Source organism: Oryx dammah, unplaced genomic scaffold (assembly GCF_014754425.2).
Source record: "Oryx dammah isolate SB20612 unplaced genomic scaffold, SCBI_Odam_1.1 HiC_scaffold_23, whole genome shotgun sequence".
NCBI classification, from domain to species: Eukaryota; Metazoa; Chordata; class Mammalia; order Artiodactyla; family Bovidae; genus Oryx; species Oryx dammah.
In genome coordinates this window covers 79232338-79252104 of record NW_024070207.1, presented here as the reverse complement: position 1 = coordinate 79252104, position 19767 = coordinate 79232338, and the positions used below count along the sequence as shown (strand labels likewise).

General features: G+C 50.0%; 1 protein-coding gene across 11 annotated transcripts; it reads right to left on the bottom strand.

The window, feature by feature from the left end:
• Positions 1–77: 77 nt before the first annotated feature.
• HDAC6 (histone deacetylase 6) lies at positions 78–18703 on the bottom strand. 11 transcript variants are annotated; one of them, XM_040265905.1, is made up of 29 exons: positions 18647–18703; positions 17377–17499; positions 17132–17293; positions 16961–17049; positions 14729–14813; positions 14582–14622; positions 13818–13914; positions 13564–13661; positions 12246–12350; positions 12051–12119; positions 8470–8596; positions 8308–8373; positions 8156–8215; positions 7987–8076; positions 7556–7662; positions 7399–7466; positions 6999–7170; positions 6781–6909; positions 6454–6622; positions 5996–6129; positions 5409–5477; positions 5107–5299; positions 3512–3661; positions 1899–2073; positions 1365–1789; positions 1177–1281; positions 898–1044; positions 674–802; positions 78–463 (listed from the first exon to the last, which is right to left on the bottom strand). In XM_040265905.1, exons 2-29 carry the CDS (start codon positions 17467–17469, stop codon positions 395–397), a joined length of 3423 nt encoding a protein of 1140 aa, XP_040121839.1. In that variant the 5' UTR covers positions 17470–17499; positions 18647–18703; the 3' UTR covers positions 78–394. The 11 variants fall into 11 exon arrangements, with proteins under 11 accessions (XP_040121839.1, XP_040121835.1, XP_040121840.1 ...); XM_040265901.1 differs by having other exon boundaries at positions 17680–18672; XM_040265906.1 differs by having other exon boundaries at positions 17165–17293; positions 17680–18672.
• Positions 18704–19767: the final 1064 nt, after the last annotated feature.

Below are 19767 nucleotides of genomic sequence, written 5' to 3'. Positions count from 1 at the left end.
TCCTTCATCACTCATCAGCTCTGTTGGCCAGAAGGGTGGGCTTCTTTACCCACTCAAGGTTAAAAGCTTTCTCCAGGTGTTGTAACAGTTTGTACTTTATTGCATATGCAACCCTGCCATACTTCAGTTGATTCTTCTGCCCTCCAAAGTAGGTTTATATCAGGCCCCTTTGGGGTCACTGAGCTGTGCTCCCCTTTCCTTTTGGGGCAGAGTAGATAGAGTCCCTTGAGCAGGCAGTGGGCAGGGAGAGATATACAATCGATGACCACAGTCTTCATACAAGTACGTACACTTAAATCAGCACCCTGGGGGAGTTGGAAAGGGTCTTCAGGATGGGATGAACTAAGGCTGGTCTATCTTGGGACTCTGAAGGTAAAGGAGCACATCCTGGGATTTAGTCTGAATGGGGTATGTCTTCCCCAAACTTGTTCTGGTGGGCGATGTTCTTCACTGCTAGGAGATCCTGAGGAGGAGGCAAGAGAGGGGAGGTAAAGTGAGCACCCCTCTACCTTAGCTAGGAGGCTGCCCCAACTCCAGCCCTCAACCACACTGTCTCTTGGCCTATCCCACATGCAGAAGGGTTTCCAATTGTCCCTTACCCAATCACAAAAGGTGTGTGTGTAGGGGAGGGAGTATGAGTATGCACATATTAGAGGGTCTGCCCAGGGCCCACCTTGTGGTGGACATAGGCCTGACAGTGGTAACACCAGGCAGACAGGTCGGCATAGCTGAGTACTAGAGGGTGTCCCGAACCTTCATGGTGTTGGAGCATATGACCATTGATGTAACGACCACAGTAGATCTGAGGTTGGGGAAAGAGTGTTGGGTAGAGATTAGACCCACCTAGGGTTTGCTCCTGGGTCAACCTCCACCCCACACTCTTCTTTAGCAGCATACCTGATAGCAAGACAGACACACCCAGTTCTCCTGGGGTGTTCCACAGTCCTGACAAGGTTGGGTCACATTCAGCCCTGTCTCAGGTATGGGGCATACTGCCGCCAAATGAGGACACCAAAGCAGTGGTCTCACCGCATAAAACATGACCTGGGGTGGGTAAAACTGAGTAAGCTAGGGACTCTATCTCCCCATTATACGTTCTTATAGCACATACTCCTAGGTCGAGGCACAAATGGGTGTGAGAAGGAAGCCACCGTTGTAGCCTCTCCCTGAGCTCACCTGGTCAGTGTCAGCATGATCTCCAAAGACCTGCATTGGCACTGACTCATTTGTGTCCTGACCTCCAGCTGCCTCTCCTAGTAGTCCTTCCTCTTCTGAGGGCTCCTGTACACATGGAGAGGAAAGATGTATCTAGGAGGCCTGATCCTCATCCCTTCTTCCCCTTACCTGGGTGTGGTGGGCCTTACCTGAGTCGTGCTATCTAGGTCCAATATTCTGAGGTTTGCCGTCAGCTTCCTGGGGGATGTCTGGGCTGTGGCTCCTTGCACGGGTAAGGCAGGAGGAATCCTGTTGTTGATGCATGAGGCTGGAGGGTTTTGGATCAGCTCAGCTCCTCCTGTGGCCCCCTCTGAGATGGTCTGGTCCAGTGCAGCTCCTTGTGTGGCTGTGTCTGAGGACTGGCCCTGAATAAGTTCTACTGGAGCTGTCGCTGACTCAGTCTGATCTGGAGTGGACTCTTTCACAGATGCTTCTGAGGCGGCCTGTCCCATGCCTGCCCCCAGGATGTTCCCTTCCACTGTGGTCATCACATTGGCTAACCCAGAACTGGCTGGCTGGCATGGCTTCTTGGTGACCAACTTAGAACTGGAGAGTCCCTCTATGTTTTTGCGCTCTGGAACCATGGGAGGGAGATTCTTGAATGTGGGTGCTATCTTTTCTCTCAGCTCTGATCCCTGCCCTCCCCGAGCCCCCATTGCCCCCAATGCCCTGTGCACACTCACTCATGACCTTCAAACTGTGCCAGTATCTTCGATGGACTTGGATGGTTTTAGTGATAGAGTCCTGGGCTCCAGATAGTGGGGGCCGCAGCCGGGTCAGCAGAGGCAGTGGATCCCCAAGGAGGGAGCGAGTGCAGGCAGCCATGGACTCTGAGATGGATGTCAGGTTATAGCCACCCTTTGTTAAGGAAAAGAGGAGGGAAAGGTATGATGGGGTAGTCCTCAGGGAATTCAGGAGACAAATGTCTTGCCTCCCAATCTCCCCTTGGGGCCCTAAAAGTCTGGAGGGTGGGTAGTGGGGACAAGTAAGTAGAACCCACATGTGTCAGATGAACAGCACCTACTGTGTGAGATGGTTGTGAGGGTGATAAACTTGTGATGTAATGTTCAAGATAATATTAACCACAACCACAACAGCACTGATGGCAACAATAGTAAGAACTAATGTTCATCAAGTGCTTGCTATGTGCTAGACCCTAGGTTTTTTTGGCCAAGCCTTGCAGCATGTGGGATCTTAGTTCCCTAACCAGGGATCCAACCCCTTCCCTGCAGTGGAAGCACAGAGTTTTAACCACTGGACCACCAGGGAAGTCCTAGACCCTATTCTAAGCACTGAATCCTCACAGCCACATGGACCAAACTGGTGCAGGAACCTGCCTCCACAGTAATGGGAAACCCTGGCCCCACCCACCCAGAAGCCCTTGCCCTGCCCTGGTATAGGAACAACTGATCTTTCTCTCTACATGAACCTCTGTCCTGATCTGGCAAGGGATCCCCTGTTTCTCACACTCTATAGGAACCCCAGTCTCTGCTCTTTTTCCTGATAAAGAAACTTTGGCTCAGAGTGATTAGATGACTTGTCTGAGATCCTAACAGATGGTAAGAAGTAGCACTGAGGTTGAAACCTGGGCTACCAGAGCAAAGAGTCTACCACTCCGCCATGCTACAAGCAGGCCTGGGCACATGGTGGGACATCTCACTAGTCAATTAATCTTTCTGTGACTTTTTGTCCTCATCTGTAAAGGAGCAATAATAACAGCACAGAAGGTTGCTGAGAGAGTAAAACTAACATATGAACAATGCGTAACAATAAGCTACAGCTCTTGTACAAGGCTTATGACATTCCAGGCACCCCTCCACGATTAGCCAGCCACACCTTACAGACAAGGATACTGAGATACAAGGGGCAGGGGCACTGAGTAATTTACAAAAGGTCAGTGAACTTCCTTTGTCCTGGGATTTTGTTGGATACAGCTCAAGCAGAGGTAAAAAGCATAGACTTTGGCGCCAGGCTTCTTGGGTCCAAGCCTGCCTCTGCCATTATTAAATGTGTGATCTCTGGCTAGTCACTACAGCTCTCTGTGTTTCAGCTTCCCTGATCTTGAGAGAGGAAAATGGTAAGGTCAGCAGACCTTACCTCCCAAGACTGCTTTAAGTAAATGCATTAGTTACGCATGTTAAGTACTGAGGGAAGTGTCCTGCACATAGTGAGTACTCAATTAAAGCTGCTCATGCTGGTGTTATTAATGCCCAGTGTATGCCCACAACCCCAGGTGGGGACACCCAAGCCTTCCCGACAATCCTCCGACCATGGGAAGAGGGACTGAGAGAGTTACCTCTAGGATTAGGATGATATGGCCATTGGCCAAGCCCATCAGCAGGTGGGTGAGGTGGGCATAGCCCTCAGGCGACACCTGGCAGCCGCCCAGAGGATCCCCCCGAGCAGCGTCGAAGCCAGCTGAGACCAGCACCAGTTCTGGGTTAAACTGAGGCAGAGAGAGAAGAGACACACTGAGCATGAAGGAGGGGGCATGGGGACTTAGTAGCTCAGGGAGACCCAGAGACATGGAGACAAGGACAAATGAAAACAGGGCGATGCAAGTCAGAGGGATGGAGACATGGGACCTGGAGCCCAGGAGACACAAGCCCAGAGCCCTGAAAATAGGGAGGGCAGGACATGGAGACACAAGAGAGACTTGGAGACATGGACACATCAGACACAGATTTTGAAACACAAGATAGAGAGATGCAGATGTGAGAAATGGATGGACGGGGACATGAAGCAGTATTGTAAGCTGTGGAGACTCATGTCAAGAGACAGTGACATGAAACAGAGAGATTATGTTCTCACATACACACCCAAGGCTGAGACCAAGAGGCAAACACTCCCCTCCCTGGATCAAACATGGGACACATGTGCACAACACAGGGTTTTATACACAGTGCTAAAGAGAGGTACACACATGCTTCCATCATAGAAGATGACAACAAAAGTGCCACACACAGAAGACGGTCACATACAGCCACACACAATCAAACAGTCTCATACAGACTGGACTATTCATGGTATTAGTCACACATATACACACATACATAATTTCTCAGAGGGAACAGTAATCCACAGCTACTCCTGCACCAACACAATTATACATGTCACCACCAAAAGCAAAATAGTCATACATGCTGTTGCACTCACAGGAAATGGACACTTGCACAGTCACACACATACTATTTCAGAGTTACAAACACAGATTGTAGTCACAGCCACTGTGCAAAGACATACATACACATCTGAGCACGCATGTCTGCACAGAGGTCACAAAAATGGCACTCACATTCATCAACCCTCAGAGTAAGTCATGCATACATGATCTGCCACAGACATACATGGTTTATACATGGAGAAGAGTTACCTATAGCTACTCAGTGTCAGGCAAATATATATTAATATATAGGCCATAGCAGACAGTTGGAGAGATGACTGTCAGAGAGAGCAATGTGCAGTGATGCACAATATCACAGCCATCACACAGAGCAATGGTAGTGACAAATAGCTACCCGTAGAGTCTCACACATACTCGAACCCCTCACCACCGTGCAGTTCCATAGAGATGGCAGTCACATGGGGCCACCATCACACACAGACCAGCACTAGTGACGGTGTACACATGGGACATGTTCACAACCAGGCACACTTGCAGGCAATATTACTCTCACACACCCAGAAGTCCTCACAGTTACACACAGAGGGCAGTCACAGACAGATACTGCACAGACATACCCAAAGGCCATGACACAGTCACATCCCCTCACCCAAAGCCATCACTACTGTCACCCACAGGCCCTCTCACAGGATCAGGCACCTGTAAGTTGGACACACGCACACTCACTACCACATACAGAGTCTCATTACGTGCACCCCGAATCATACCTCGTAAGCAATGGGAAGCACCAGACGGTGCCAGGCAGCCAGGTAGTCAGCATCACCCATGCGGGGCCCATTCCAGGCCACATTGACAGTGAATCCTGTGCCTGTAGCTTTACCTATCCGGGTACAGGCACCCTCATTCCCCATGGGAAAGAAAGTACCATGATCATAGCGGTGCAGGGAAATGTACAGCACACTGTGGGGACAGGGTGGGAAGGGGGGACACAGCTGGTTAGCCAGGTGCCCCTGAGGCATGGCCTGCCCATCTCCCTGACCACACTCCAGCCCCTGCCCCAGCCCCTCACCTGGGGTCCTCCTCAAATATGTGCTGAGTTCCATTACCATGATGGATGTCCCAATCCACGATCAGGATCCTGAGGAGGGGACAGAACCTTAGTTACCTGGCAACACTGGTTCCCTGGGGGAGGGCAGGGGCTACACCCCTGGAGTCTGTGTGCCGGGACATTTACTGCGGTTGGCAGGACCTTGAGTCCCTGGGGAAAGCACTGGGTGGCAGGCTTGTGGGTCCTATCAGAGTCCTAAGGGCTTCACTGTGGGCCAGAGCAAGTGCTCAGGGCCAGATCCTGGGCCCCATGTGGTAAGTGCCATGGGCCTTTTGAAGTAAGCACCAGAAGCCGGCCCCTGGGTTCTGTTAGGATAGTCATCAAGGGCCAGGAATTCTGGGGCAGGGGACCCTGGATTCTGTTTGATAAGCACCTGCATGCCACAATCTGGGGATCCCATTTGGGTCAGGCCCCAGAAGCTAGATCCTCCTTGGTCCTTTTCTGGAAGTGCTGGGCAACTGGACCCTGGGGTGGTTCTGGGTAACTTTGGGGGCTGCATTACAGGGCCTACTGAGTAAGCACTGGGCAGTGGGGGCAGGGAGCCTTACCGCAGCGCATGCCCACTGATGGCCTGGGCATGGCGAGCAGCCACAGCCACAGAATTAAAAAAACAGAAACCACAAGCTGCATCCGGCTCTGCATGGTGGCCAGGAGGTCGCACTATAGCAATGCCATTCAAAACCTGGGGGAGGGGCAGGAAGCAAGGATTAGACCACCCACCCTCACTGCTTTCCCTCCCCTTCCCTGTCTCTTGTCCCCCTACTACTCCACCAGCTGCTAAGGCCTCCTCCCCACAGCCCTGTAGGCCCCATCCCCCTGGGTGCACTTCCCTGTGAGTAAGGCCTCTGGCGAGCTGGGGCTGTAGTCCCCTTCCATTGCGGACTGCTCTCCAAGTCCCCTTTCCTCAGGCTTGGCCCAACTCTCAGAGCCGCCTCTTTCCTGCCTCCCCCTGCTCCCAGGACTTCCTTGCCAGGAGCCCAAGGTCCCCTCCCCAAAGCACAGGCACCTCTCCTGCCAGTACTGCCTCCACCAGGCGACAGGCGGCGCCTGCAGCCAGCTGTGCGCAGGCAAAAGTGCTGGAGCAGATGTAGATGGAGTCATAGTTGGCGCCCTCACGGCACAGCTCCCGGGTCTTCATCTTCTCCGTGGCCCGCAGACGTTCCAAGTGCTCAGCACTGGAGGTACAGAGGGGGCACTTGAGAAGACAGCCAGGTAATTCTGTCCCCTCCACATCCCTCCCCACCCCGTGTCTTGTAACAGCTGCATGTATCAGAGAGGCAAGCCCAGGCTCCATGCTCTGAGGCCCATCCTACCCTGGCCATGTGGGTCTGACCTGTGGCAGGTGAGCAGCTCAGCATCTGTAGCAGGCCTTGCGGGCAGGGAGTGGCAGCGCTTGGCAAGGCCCATTTCGTCCAGGTGATACATGATACAGTGGATGCGCTGGGGCATCTCAGGGTGGTAGCTAGGAGTGGGGGAACAGAGGCAGGGCTTACTACTGAAAGCGGGGGTCCCTCCCCACCTCCCACTTAGCCTGGTTCTCTGACTGCTTACTTATCCCACAAGTTGTAGTGCTCCATCATCCGCTGGTCATAGACCAACCCCGTGCGAGCCTGCAGCACCGGCCATGTTGGAACGGAGAGCTCAGAGGACTGTGGTAGTTTCTCTTCCTCCTCCTCTTCCACATCATCCTTCTCCACAGTGTCCTTTTCTTCCAGGCTGTCAACTGCAAGGGGAGGCCACATTCACCCTACTCCCTTATGCTGCCCCCAACCTAGATCCCTGTAATACTCTGGAACGAGGTTTACCCAAACCTAAAAAGGGGTAGGAGGCCTGAAATCAGGGCCCAGTGAGACAGAGGGCATGACTCACCCAGAGTGGGGTCCGAAGAGAAACTCCTCCCACAGCTCATTCCTTACCCAACCCCTGACCCAACACACTCCCTGCCACCTACCTGATCTCACCAGGCTCTCCCAGAAGGGTTCCAGGGCTTCTAGAGCACAGGAGAGTGACGCCTGGGCACTGGAGGTCAAGTGAGGGTGAAATGTGACCAACCGGCTCTTGAATGAGCAGTGAGGGGTCTGCTTCTCCCCTCCTCCACCTGGGCTTACCTCGGGCAGGGGGCACCAGGAGACTCTAACATAGGACAAGGGTCACCCAGAAGGGTGTGGAGGGAGGCGCTGACACCTTCAGCCAGAGAGCGGAGATTATAGCCACCCTGGGAGAAGAAGTTCATGTGAGGGTGGGCAGGAAAGAGCCAGATGTTACCAGAGAAGAGTATGAATGACACTGGGGTGGTGCTGGCTGCATGTCAAGGCATTTGAAGGGTGATTTCATTTGCTGAGCAAATAGTCTGAGGTGGTTATGACCATTATGATACACCTCTGACATAAGGGAAGCAGAGGCATAGGGAAGTTGAGGGACTTAGGTGAGGTTGTCCAGCTAGTAAGTGGAAATGCTGGGACAGGAACTTCTGCCAGATTTGAATGTTGTTCTTCTGTCTTCCAGGATCCATGGGCTGAAGTGGAAGTGAGTCACTCACCTCCAGTGAGAGGATCAGCTTGCCTTCTGCCAGACCCATGAGCAGATGGGTGAGCTGGGCGAACCCTGCTGGAGTGGTGGCCATCTCACCCTGGGGGGGACACAGAGGGTCAGCCTGGCTCCACAGGGCCTCCTTCTGCCCTCCCGCCATCCCCAAGTACCTGACTTACCTTGGGGTCCCCTTGGAGGGCATCAAATCCAGCGGCTACCAGGACCAGCTGGGGCTGGAACTGAAGGAGGGAGGAATCACATGAGGCTACCTGCTATCATGGCCCATCCCTCAACATCACCTCTGCCCCAGCACACCCCAGAGCCCCAGGACCTCAAATGCGACTGGCAGGAGGACGTGAAGGAAAGCGGCGATGTAGTCAGCATCTTGCATCCCCACCTGCAGACAGGGAGGTATAATGGGGACGTGCTGCCATCTGCTCTGAAGGGCAGGAGTGGGTCTCACTTTGGGGGTGAAGGGTGGGCAGACACTGACCTGGTTCCAAGGCACGTTGATGGTGTATCCCTGGCCTTGGCCTAAACCTGTGGTGGACCAATTAGAGGCCTTAAGATGGGGCCAGAACCGACCCTGCTCATAGCGGTGGATGGAGAAATAGAGGACACTGGAGGCAGAGAAAAAAAAAGAGGCAGAGGGTTCAGTCAGGATTCCCCAGAAACCTCCAACCCACAGCTACCACAGTTGACTTAACCACTCATTCATTCTCTCAATAATTTCCCCATGAATTTTTAAATTCATATATTCATTCTTCCATTCAGTTGCCAAATTATTCATCCTCCCATCCATTAATTCTTCCATTTATCCATTACCTCACTCACTCATTCATTTGGTCTCTTACTGAAATTCCTCCCACAGCAAACACTGCTGCCCCTTTCAGTGCCCATACAGTTCTACCTCTGAGACCCCAAGAGCTATCAGGTCTGTTCCATCCCCAAGGGCTCCTGACCCCATGGGGGATTCTAGATCATGCCTGCTTACCTACCTGCCTTTGTTACCACGGTAGTGAACACAGAACACTGTGACACTGGAGGCCCATAGGGGCATGTGGCTCTTAGTTAGTGGGAGCCAGGTAAGGCTGAAAAGAATGCCAGGCAAGGCTAGGGAGCTTAGTATTTTCACTGAAGGAAGTGGGGAGACTCAGGAGCTATGTGGGGCTGGAGTGAGGATGCTCGCTGGGGCTCCATGAGGCCAGTGAGGGGGCAATTCCTTCTCTCTAATACCTTACAGGCCACCTCTATCACTTCTGTTTTCTAGAGAAACTGAGCACTCAGAGCAGTGAGGAAGACTGACACAGAACAGATACTGAAAAGTCACAATGGTATATGTTCTGATAGTAAGCCCAGTAGGAGGGCTTGATTTTGATTGAGGCAATCAAAATGAATATCTCTCATCCATCTTTCTATCTATCTGTTCACTCACTTCCTGCCTTGTTCCAGAAAGGATTTAAGGCAGCATTTTTTTTTCTATTTTAGGAAAAGGCAAGAAATAGTGGTAAGCAAGGAATCTAGGCAAACTTAACAGTCACATTTTAATAGTTGTGAAATTAAATGCAAACTGGTACAAAAGGATTTCTGAAATCAAAGAAAACTATCTTGGAATTAGGGGATGAAGTCCATGTGAAAACTCTGGTCTTGAGCAGATGAGGGGGTGATTGTTTCACTTTTGATTCTGATAGATAAATATATAGTAGAACACAAAGATTATCATCAGGGAAAGAAAGGAATAAAGAAAAGATCTGAATAAAGTCCAAGTTTATAAAACAAACAGAAGGAGATAAAATAAGTTCAACTGGGAATTCCCTAATGGCCCAGTGGTTAGGACTCTGTGCTTTCATTGCCAAGGGTCTGGGTTCCATCCCTGGTCAGAGAACTAAGATCCCACAAGCTGATGCATGGCCAAAAATAAGTAAATAAATAAAATAAGTTCAATCAACTTCCAGTAAAAGAATGGCAGATTAATAGCACAGGTTTACTTCCTCACTCCCCTCCAATCCTATCAAAAGATAGTAAAGATATTTTAAACAAGAATCAACGCAGGAAAACAGAGAGTGGGAGAAAGGACGTCAGACAATTAGAGACTTCAACAAATCCCTGGAAAGTTGTCTGAGGGTCCAGGGCCCCAGTGAGCCCTCTCCCATACTGAACATGTTGGGAGGATACCCAAGACAGTTTGAAGTTTCCCTTCTGGAGAAGTCAAGCACAGATCTAGGTCAATGCACTCAAAATCAATTCTGTCACTGAATGACAAACTCACTAAATTTATTTTTTCCTTTTAACTACTAAGTTTTAGTTTATTAAAGGAATTCTTGTTAATTTTCTTAGGCATGATAATAAGATTTCCTTAATATGATTAGTCATTCTTTTTAATAAATGCCTTGGAGGCAACAGCTGTATTCTTCTGTGGATATATGACTGACTATATGTATAGGTATGAAGAACTATGAATATATTCTTCCTTATGAATAAGAATGTATAAATGAAAAAGAAGTCTATCCATGACCTTCAATCATCCAGCTTCCTTATCTCTGTCTCTTAACTCCATCAGGAGGATAGTTCTTAAAACATTGTTATGAAGACAAAGAAAATAAGTAAACTAAAGCTTAGTAGAGCATAGACACAGAGAGCAAGAAAGTGTTCTTGGAGATTAAAAGAATTCATAAACACACAATTCAACAGAAGGACTGTTGAATTAGAAGGTGAGTAAATCTCCCAGAACACAGAGCAAAAGGAAAAAGAGACAGAAGATATGAGATAAAAAATAAGAGATACAGAGGATCAACCTAGAAGTCTAACATCTGACTAACAAGAGAGACCGGAGAGGACACAGTAGAAGAGATCATCAACAATCTAACAGAAAACTTCTGAGGATTTAAGAAAGGTGTGAATATTCTGATGTAAAATGTCTACCACTGGTAAGTAGAATCAGTGGTGAAGTGAAAATTTAGGGCACCAGGAAGAACCTAAAACCATCCAGAAAGGAAAATATATTGGAAAGGAATGAAATCAGATTGATATCTGGACATGTGCCAGCAACACTGAATGGTGGAAAATAAACAAAGCAATGTCTGGAGAACCACCAACCTAGATTAGATAAAGTGCTACAGGAGCACAAGAGCCCTTTTACAAGGAAGAAAGTACAATTTATGCAGTCAATTCAATAAAAGCGCAGATAAAACATCCTACAGATGTGCTCAGAGAAGCATAAAATTATTTATTTACCAGACTATTCACTGTAGAATTGTTTGTAATAGCAAAGACTGGGAAGCACTATAAATGTCCTAGGATTAAATGACCAAAGTTACAGCCATACCATGGAACATGGTAGAGCCTTACAAAGAATGAGACGCTTTTCGGAGGTACTAACATGGAGAGGTGCCCACACCATACTGTTAAAAACAAAAAAGCAAGTTGCCGAAGAAAATGTAGTGGTAGTATGTTAATAATAGTAATGATAATGATGAATATTTGTACATCTACAGGAAAAATTCAGTTACTTTTGAGGTGATGGGAATTACAGGAGAGTCACTGCTTTAGACATTTTGATATTATTTACTTTTTTTTGGCTGTGCCATACAGCTTGTGGGATCTCAGTTCCCTGACCAGGGATTGAACCCCAGATGTGGCAGTGAAAGCCCAGAATCCTAACCACTAGGTGACCAGGGAATTAACTCCCTTCAATTTTTTAACAAATAATTGGAAAACAAAATAGTATTTTGAGGTTCACTTCAGCTCCTGGGTAACTTGGTGAATGAGCTCTCCAAATACCTGTGGGCTCAAATCTTGTCTCTTCAACTTCTCTGTATGACCTCTTAACCTGTAAGCCTCAGTTCCCTGATCTGTATGTAAAATGGGGACCCCAATAGCCACTGCCTCAGAGTGAAATTCTGAGAGACACAGCAGACATGCAGAGGGCAGCATTGAGCCTGTTCCCAGGACAGGTCCAACCAACGAATATGAATGCCTTCCCCTCCCTCTGGGGCCCCTTCTGGCTGCGCCTGTAAAGGTAGGGGGTGTCTGGGAGTCTAGCATTTGGGGTAGTACTCTAGCATCACGGCATACCTAGGATCTTGGTCAAAGGCGAACTGTATTCCCTGACCATGGTGCACATCCCAATCCACGATAAGGACCCTGTGAGTGGGAGAGAAGGGGGGCCACTATGTAAGAAGATCAAGGAACATTGGGAAGAAGTGCCCAGACCAGGACACCCCACCTCATATCACCCTCATTACACCCGCCCTGCTGTTTGCTGCTGACCTCTGAATATCATGCTTCTGTTGAGCATAACGGGCCGCCACGGCCACGTGGTTGAACATGCAATATCCATCCATGAGACTGTGCTGGGCATGGTGTCCAGGAGGCCTGGGCAGGGCAGGGAAGGCCACAGATTGCTGGTGGTGGGGTTCTCCTCGGCAGAGATGGACTCTTCCTGCTCTCTACTCCTGGACCACCAACACCCTCAGTGCTGATGCCTGTGCAGCTGCCAGGAACTGAGTACTTGGGGCCCTCAGACCCTCACCCCTAGTCTACTCTTCTCTCTCTGAAGGAAATTTGAAAATGCTTATTAAAATGATCAATGCATACACCCTCATACCAAGTCCTTCTGCTCCTGGGGACTTAGTCCACAACCTATGTAACAAAAAGGGTGAAATAACATGTTTATAATTGGATGATATTTGCTGCAGCATTTTTTGGAAATAGCAATTGATTGGAGAGAACTAAAATGCCCAATGGTAGGGGCTGGTTAACTTACTGTGTGTTTGTATAATGATGTTCTACATAGGTCTAGCCTATACATCGTTAAAGAGAAAAACTTTCCAAGATATAAAAGTGAAAAACGCATGGTACAGGGAGTGTGTTGAATGCTACCATAATTTGTGGCTAATAAAGGGGAGGAGGGCTTCCCTTGTAGCTCAGTCGGTAAAGAATCTGCCTGCAATGCAGGTTACCCGGGTTTGATTCCTGGATCAGGAAGATCCCCTGGAGAAGGGAATGGCAACCCACTCTAGTATTCTTGCCTAGAGAATCCCATAGACAGAGGAGTCTGGCGGGCTACAGGGAATGGGGTCACAAGAGTTGGGCACAACCAAGCAACTAAAACCAAAGAAAGGGGAGATAAAAAGCTACATCTTCTGCATTTCATCACTTCTGGGGTGCCAAGGATGATAAGATGGACTGTGATTTTTTCACATGCCAACAACAAAGCAGGAAATGATGCCAAAGGAATTCTGAGGCATTACTGTTTCTAAGATGCATCTGAATTTCAAGATGTTACAAATATAAAATAATATACATCTTAGAATCAACAAAATATGGTATTTATCCCACAAATAGGCACAGACTGTTTCCAGGAGGACACATGAGTCATTGGTTACAGTGATTACCTCCAGAAGAGGAAGCAGGGGTCTAGAGATGGGGTGAGGGGTAGGAAGGATTTTCACTTGTACCTGACTGCCAACTTTTTTAACATTTGATTCTTGAACCATGTAAATATACTATCCATATCACTACCTTTCACATTTGAGAAAGGAATTTTTTTTTTAAATGTAAAAAGCCAAATGCCAGTGGGCCCTACCTGATGATGGCCATGCCATTCCGGATCTCAGCCTCCAGGACTGCATCCACCAGCCTGAGGACAGAGCCTGAGGCCAGGCAGGCACAGGTGTATGAGTTCTGGAGAAGACAGTAGGGAGTAAGAGAGGGGAATGAGGGAGAGAGGGGAGAGAGTGGCCCTGTCCACTTAGCTACTCCCTCTAGGGTGGTGTGGATGTGGGAATGGGGAATCCCAGGATGGCCACCACCCTCTGCCCTCACAGTTCCCATCCATACCGGATGCAGATAAACTGAGTCATAGGTATCTGCTAGGATGTGGAGCTCCCCCTCGTTCATGTACTGGGTCGTTTCCATCAGATCAATATATTCTAGGCTGGGTACATAGATGGGGGATGGGATTCAGGGGTCCGCCTCCCTCCCTGGCCCTGAACCAGGGCCACATGCCCTCCCCAACTGAGTCCTCCATGCATCAAACCGCTGGACAAATCAGGCCTCCTTACCTGTCAATGTGGGGGATAGATGGGGTAGAGGACACCTTCTGTGCTCCTTCCCCAGTCTGCCTCATTTCTAGTAATATCCTTTGTCTTCTGCTCTGGCCATACCAGATCCTACCTCCAGGCCTTTGGCCAGACTGTCCCAGCTGTCTGGACCTTCCTCTCCTCAGCCTTCTTCATTGGACTCATTCTTTTTCTCTTCTCAGCTCCGATACTCCCTCTGACAAGCTAACTTTCCTTGAGACATACCACAACAGGCCTCTTATTCTCGGTTCCTTCAGCCCCACTGGGGGAACCCTCTGATCATTCCATCCACATATCCATTGTCTGTTTACACATCAGATTACAGTAACAAAAGGGGCTCACCAGGGACTGATGATATGCCAGGCACCATTCTAAGGACATACCACATCCTCCTTATGTTTACTAGCTCCCAGGTTACAGGCATGACACTGAGATTCAGAGAGGCCCAGTGACTTTCCTTCTCAAAGCATTGGCCCAGGGGCAGCCTCCTCCCCATCCCCTACAAGGCTCCTAAACCTTCACCTGTGAACCAACATCAGCTCCTCCTTTTCAGCAAATCGGGCCTGGGGAGACAAGAGAGAGACAAAGGGCTAAGGCTCGGCTCTAGCTGTGCCTGGGTCCCTCCCTCAGCCACTGCCTTCCGCCCAGGATGTTGGCTGGGGAACTCACCTGAAAGGACACGCAGCGGTCCAGGAGGCCCTCCTGGATCAGTTGCTCCTTGATGGCATGGAGCCGCTCTGGGCGTTCCGGGAAGCTGGGTTAACAGAGATACAGATATATGACACTGGTGAACACCACATCTGCCCCATCTGCCTTCCACGGCTGCTGACACGTGAAACTTTGGAGTCACCTCCGGCACCTGGTGGCTCTGTTCTCACAACATATCCAGAGCCTGACCCTCTCCTATCACCTCCACTGCTGCTACCATAACCTCTGGCCTGGGTTATTGAACTCAGCTGGCCTCCTCCTGGCTTCTGCCTTTGCTCCCCCAGCAATCCTTTCTCTGCACAGCAGCCTAGACATTGGTTAAAACTCAAATCAGGTCACATCCTTCCTCTACTCAAAACCTTCTCCTGGCTCCCATCTCATTCAGGGTAAAAGCTAAAGTCCTCCCCAAGCCCCAGAAGTCCTGTGATCACCTGCTCCCATCACCTCTCTAACCCCCATCTCCTACTGCTTGCTTCTACACTGGGCTCCTCCCTATTCCTTAATCAAACCAAGTGCGTTTCCACTTGCTTTCCTTCCTGCCCAGGACAACCTTCTCCCAAATGTCTTTCTAGTTCACTCCCTTACCTCCTTCAGATCTCTGCTCAGATAGTGAGGCCTTACCTGATCATCATATTTAAAACTGAAGAGTCTCCTCCACTGCACTTTCTGCTACTCTCCCTCCTGCTTCAGCATTTCTCCATAGCACTTCTCCTTCTAACACACTTTATCCCTTATTTTTTGTTTGTTTACTGTGTCTCCCTCCCTGGTGGCTCAGACGGTAAAGCGTCTGCCTACAATGCGAGAGACCCAGTTTCAATCCCTGGGTCAGGAAGACCTCCTGGAAAAGGAAATGGCAACCCACTCTAGTATTCTTGCCTGGAAAATCCCATGAACAGAGAAGCCTGGTAGGCTACAGTCCATGGGGTCGCAAAGAGTCGGTCACGACTGAGCGACTTCACTTTCTCCTCTACAGTGTAATCTCCACAAAGGCAGGAGTTTTGTTTGTTTTGTCTACTGCCTGTCCCTAGTGCCTCAGGAGATAGATATGTATTCGGTAATGAAGGCTTTTGCCATCCAGAGTCTTCCACTGGAAGAGGGGCAATAGAAATTAAACTGGTAAACACGTAAGCACGTTGTTTTTAGTCACTAAGTCATGACTCCATAGACTGTAGCCCACCAGGCTCCTCTGTCCATGGGATTTCCCAGGCAAGAATACTGGAGTGGGTTGCCATTTCATTCTCCACATAAGAATAATAATGGACAAAACAATGGCATTGGTTAGGAATATCTCAGGTGTGGGGAAAGGGGAGTGGCCAGGCAAAGCCCTCTCCAAGGGTCTCCTTGAGATCTGAATGTTAACTGAGAGAGGAGGCTGAGATGAGAGAATGCCAGGCATGTTGGAAGAACAGCAAGGGGATCAGTGTGCATGAAGTGAAGTGAAGCAAATGAGGGGTAGGATTGGCTGAAGAGGTCATGGAGGTGATATGGAACCAGGTCACCTGGAATGCTGAAGGCCAGGATGAAGAATTTAAACTTTACCTTCAGGGAAACAGTCTGTCCTTGAAGGACTTTAAGAGAGAGAACATCATTGTATGTATTCTTTTAGGCTGTTGTATGGAAAACAGGCAATAGGGGTGAGGGTGGAAGCAAGGAGGCCTCTGCAAGTCTAGGTGAGTCATAATGGTGGTGGTAGTGGAGATGGCAAGGAGAGGTCAGATTCTGAATACATTTCAAACAGAGCCAAAAGAATTTGCTGATGGATTGCAACATGTGACTGAATGGGAAGTGTAATTCTTCCATTTCAGCACAAAGGTCCCTTCTTCAAGGAAGCCTCCTGAGAACCCTGGTTACTAGTCTAAGGTCCTCTAGTAAACACTCTTGAAAGCCCTGGTCTTAAGTCCTCCTTCATTAAATACCTCATGTTGCTGATGGCTATTTAGCGACCTGTTCTACTTACCTGTCAGCTCCCTGTCTGTCTTGTCTGACACATTTGTATCATGTCTGGCACACAGTAGGCACTCAATAAATGTTCGTTGGCTAAATGAAAAGAACCCATTCGAGCCTGATCCCCATCTCCCTAAATCATTTGCTTCCAGTCTCTAGGCTAGAGTAAGAAAGGGTTCATTCTTGCTAATGGGCTCTAAGTGCATATATTTGTATGGTTTGAGTATGGCCTGGAGGAGCCAGCCTCACCTGTCATCCCAGAGGCAGTGGAATTCATTTAGCTGTTCATCGAACACCAAGCCAGTGCCAGACAGTGTCCTGGCCTCCAGGTTCAGATTCTGCGAGGAAAAAAATGGGAGAGACTGATGCATTGAGGGCCTGAATCAGAGGGAACATCCCACACTGTCCAGGATGGAGAACCTTAGGGTTTTGATTGTCCCAGGAGCCTCTCACCAGCCCTTGTAGCCCCATGATTAGGTCTTGCTCGGCTGTTTGGCTAAGCTTCTTCATTCTGCCTTTCTTCTTTACCTCCGCTAGACTGGGGCTGGAGCGGAGTGTGGCACTCTTTTTAACACCTCGCTTCTGCCAAACAGAGAAGGGTCAGAGTCCAATGCACAGCCCGCTGCTCCCCCTCCCCCTCATCAGGGCAGGTTGGGGGGCCTCACCGAGGTGATGCTGGAGTCGTGGGTCGGGGAGTGGGGGCTGTGCCTACTCCTTCGCTCCTTGGGTGTGGTGGAATCCTGACCGGTGGAGGTCATGGCTGGGGAGACTTCACCCCTGACGTGGTCCTGGGGGATGGGGTGGAGGTGACGGTGAAGGGGCCCGAACGCCCTGAAGACCCCACATACCAACCGCTTCCCAGACCCCGCCCCCTAGGCTAGTCTCCTTCCCTTATGCTGGCTCTTCCCCACCGCCTTTTAAACTCCGCCTCTCAAGGCTTTCTCCCTCCAACCGGGTGTCCATCCTACGTGGTCCCGCCCATTCCACTAGGCTCCATCCCTTTAACACTATTCTTTCTCCTTTCAAAGTCTTGCCCTTTAACAGAGCAATTAACCCCCAAGCTCAATCCGTTCTCTCCGCCCCTTCCGCTCTATCAACCCTTTCATTCCCCAAAGCCTCGCGCAGACCCCACCCCTTCGCAAACCTGCCCCTTCCAGCCAATCTCCCAAGATAATCAGCCACCCTTTCACTCAGCCAGACCCAGCCCCGGCCCCGGCCCCGACTCCACCCTTAACGATCCACTTAACTCCACCCCTTATCGGGCCAGCCCAGCACCTTCCATTTGGCTAGATCCTGACCCTAACGTTTTGACAAGCCCAGCTCCTCAGGGAACTGCCTCTTTCCCTCCAACAGGCCCCACCCCCTACCCAAGTCCAACCCCTAGCGCTTCACCAAGCCCCTTCAGTCAGTTCGAGCCGCCTTCCGCTGGCTCCTCCTCCTTCTCGCCCCGCCATTGGCACCGGCCAATCCCTTCCGCGCCACTCACCGGGTGCAGCCCCTTTCTCAAACTCCGCCCTTGTCTGGAGCCTCCAAATTCCTGACGACCGCAGGTGCGTGATCCCCTCTTTTACATTGGGCCGAGTCTCTCTATAGACCGCCCCGATTCCGCCCACACAGGGGACCGTGCCGCACCGCCGCGCCCCTACTGCGGGCCACACCTCCCGTGGACTCACTAACGGCTACTCCACTTCTCTGCGCTCGACGCTGGCCGTACTGCGCCTGCGTGAGGCGCCTACCGGCGGCTCGACCCAGCGCCGGGGCTCAAGCCCGACCCTCTCCCAACCACCACCGCTGTCGTCCTATCGGCCATGGCCGCCGTCCCTTATTCCCTGTCCACTTACCTTAGGGCCCCTCCAGACCCGCGCCACCCTACCGTGCGATGACTCAAGAGTGGAAGCAAGCAAACAAGGGCGTTAGGAAAGGGCGCTTTCTCACCTCACCGTGGCTTCCCGCGCGACGCGCCGTAATGACGTAGCCCGGGCGGGCTGGTGGTAGTGCCTGGAGAGCGTTGGAATCTGGACAAGGCTGGTGGCGGCCAAAATGGGAGTGGTGATGATGATGAATGTGAGGATTTTCTGAGTTCATGTTCACTAAGGTAGTACACAAGAAACATTCACCAAATGTTAGATACTAATATTCTGCCGCGAACCTGGTGGAGCAGAAGGAGTCTTGGTAGGGGCAAATAATTATGACAATAGCAAGTATTGTGTGACAGGCATTGTCGTAAGACAAAATACTGTGAGGTCGTTCCTTGAGGCTGCTTTGCAGATGAGGAAACTAAGGTTATGTGACTTAACCATGTGACCTTGGGCAAGTTACTGAACATCTCTGTGCTTCAGTTTCCTCATCTGGAAAATTGTGATAATGATAGTGCCCAGAAACAGAATGGACCTCAGGAGGGGAGTTTTTATTTGGGCGGTGGCCCTCCACAGTGTCACTTCTGTTCCCATGCTGTAATAGAAAGTGTGTACCTAGCACGTAGGGGAGGTTGTCCCTGTGCACCCCATCCCCAGCTACCTCACATCACATGTCTAAATGTCAGCCCCACAGTAAGCCAGTTTGTCCTCCTAATCTCCCTGTCTCATTCTTCACCATTTCCTACTGGGCTGTAGGCTGGGGTGGGAGAGATAAGCAGTCTGGGGTTCAACATCGCTTACTAACAAACAGATTGACAGCCCCATTGCCCAGTAGCTGGGTCCTCTGACCTTGCAAACCCCGGTTCGAGCCTTCTCGTCCCTTACAGTCTTTTCCTACCTGACCATGTCTTTTGTCCCAGTGGAAGAGGGTTACAGCTTTAAGACCTTTAAACCTCTGCATAGACCAAAGAAAGCATGTAGACAGTGATACACCCTGAGGAGCATTTTGAGACTGGGATGCAGGGTAAAAGAGTAGGGAGTCTTGAAAAAGCCAAGGCCCATATTTTTCTGAATAGTCAGAAGAGAGATTTCTCTAGAGCTGACGTTGGCAAACTTTTTCTATAAAGGGGCTGATAACACATATTTTAGGCTTTGCAGGTCACATATGGCCACTGTGGCATTGTCTTCCTGTTCTTCCCC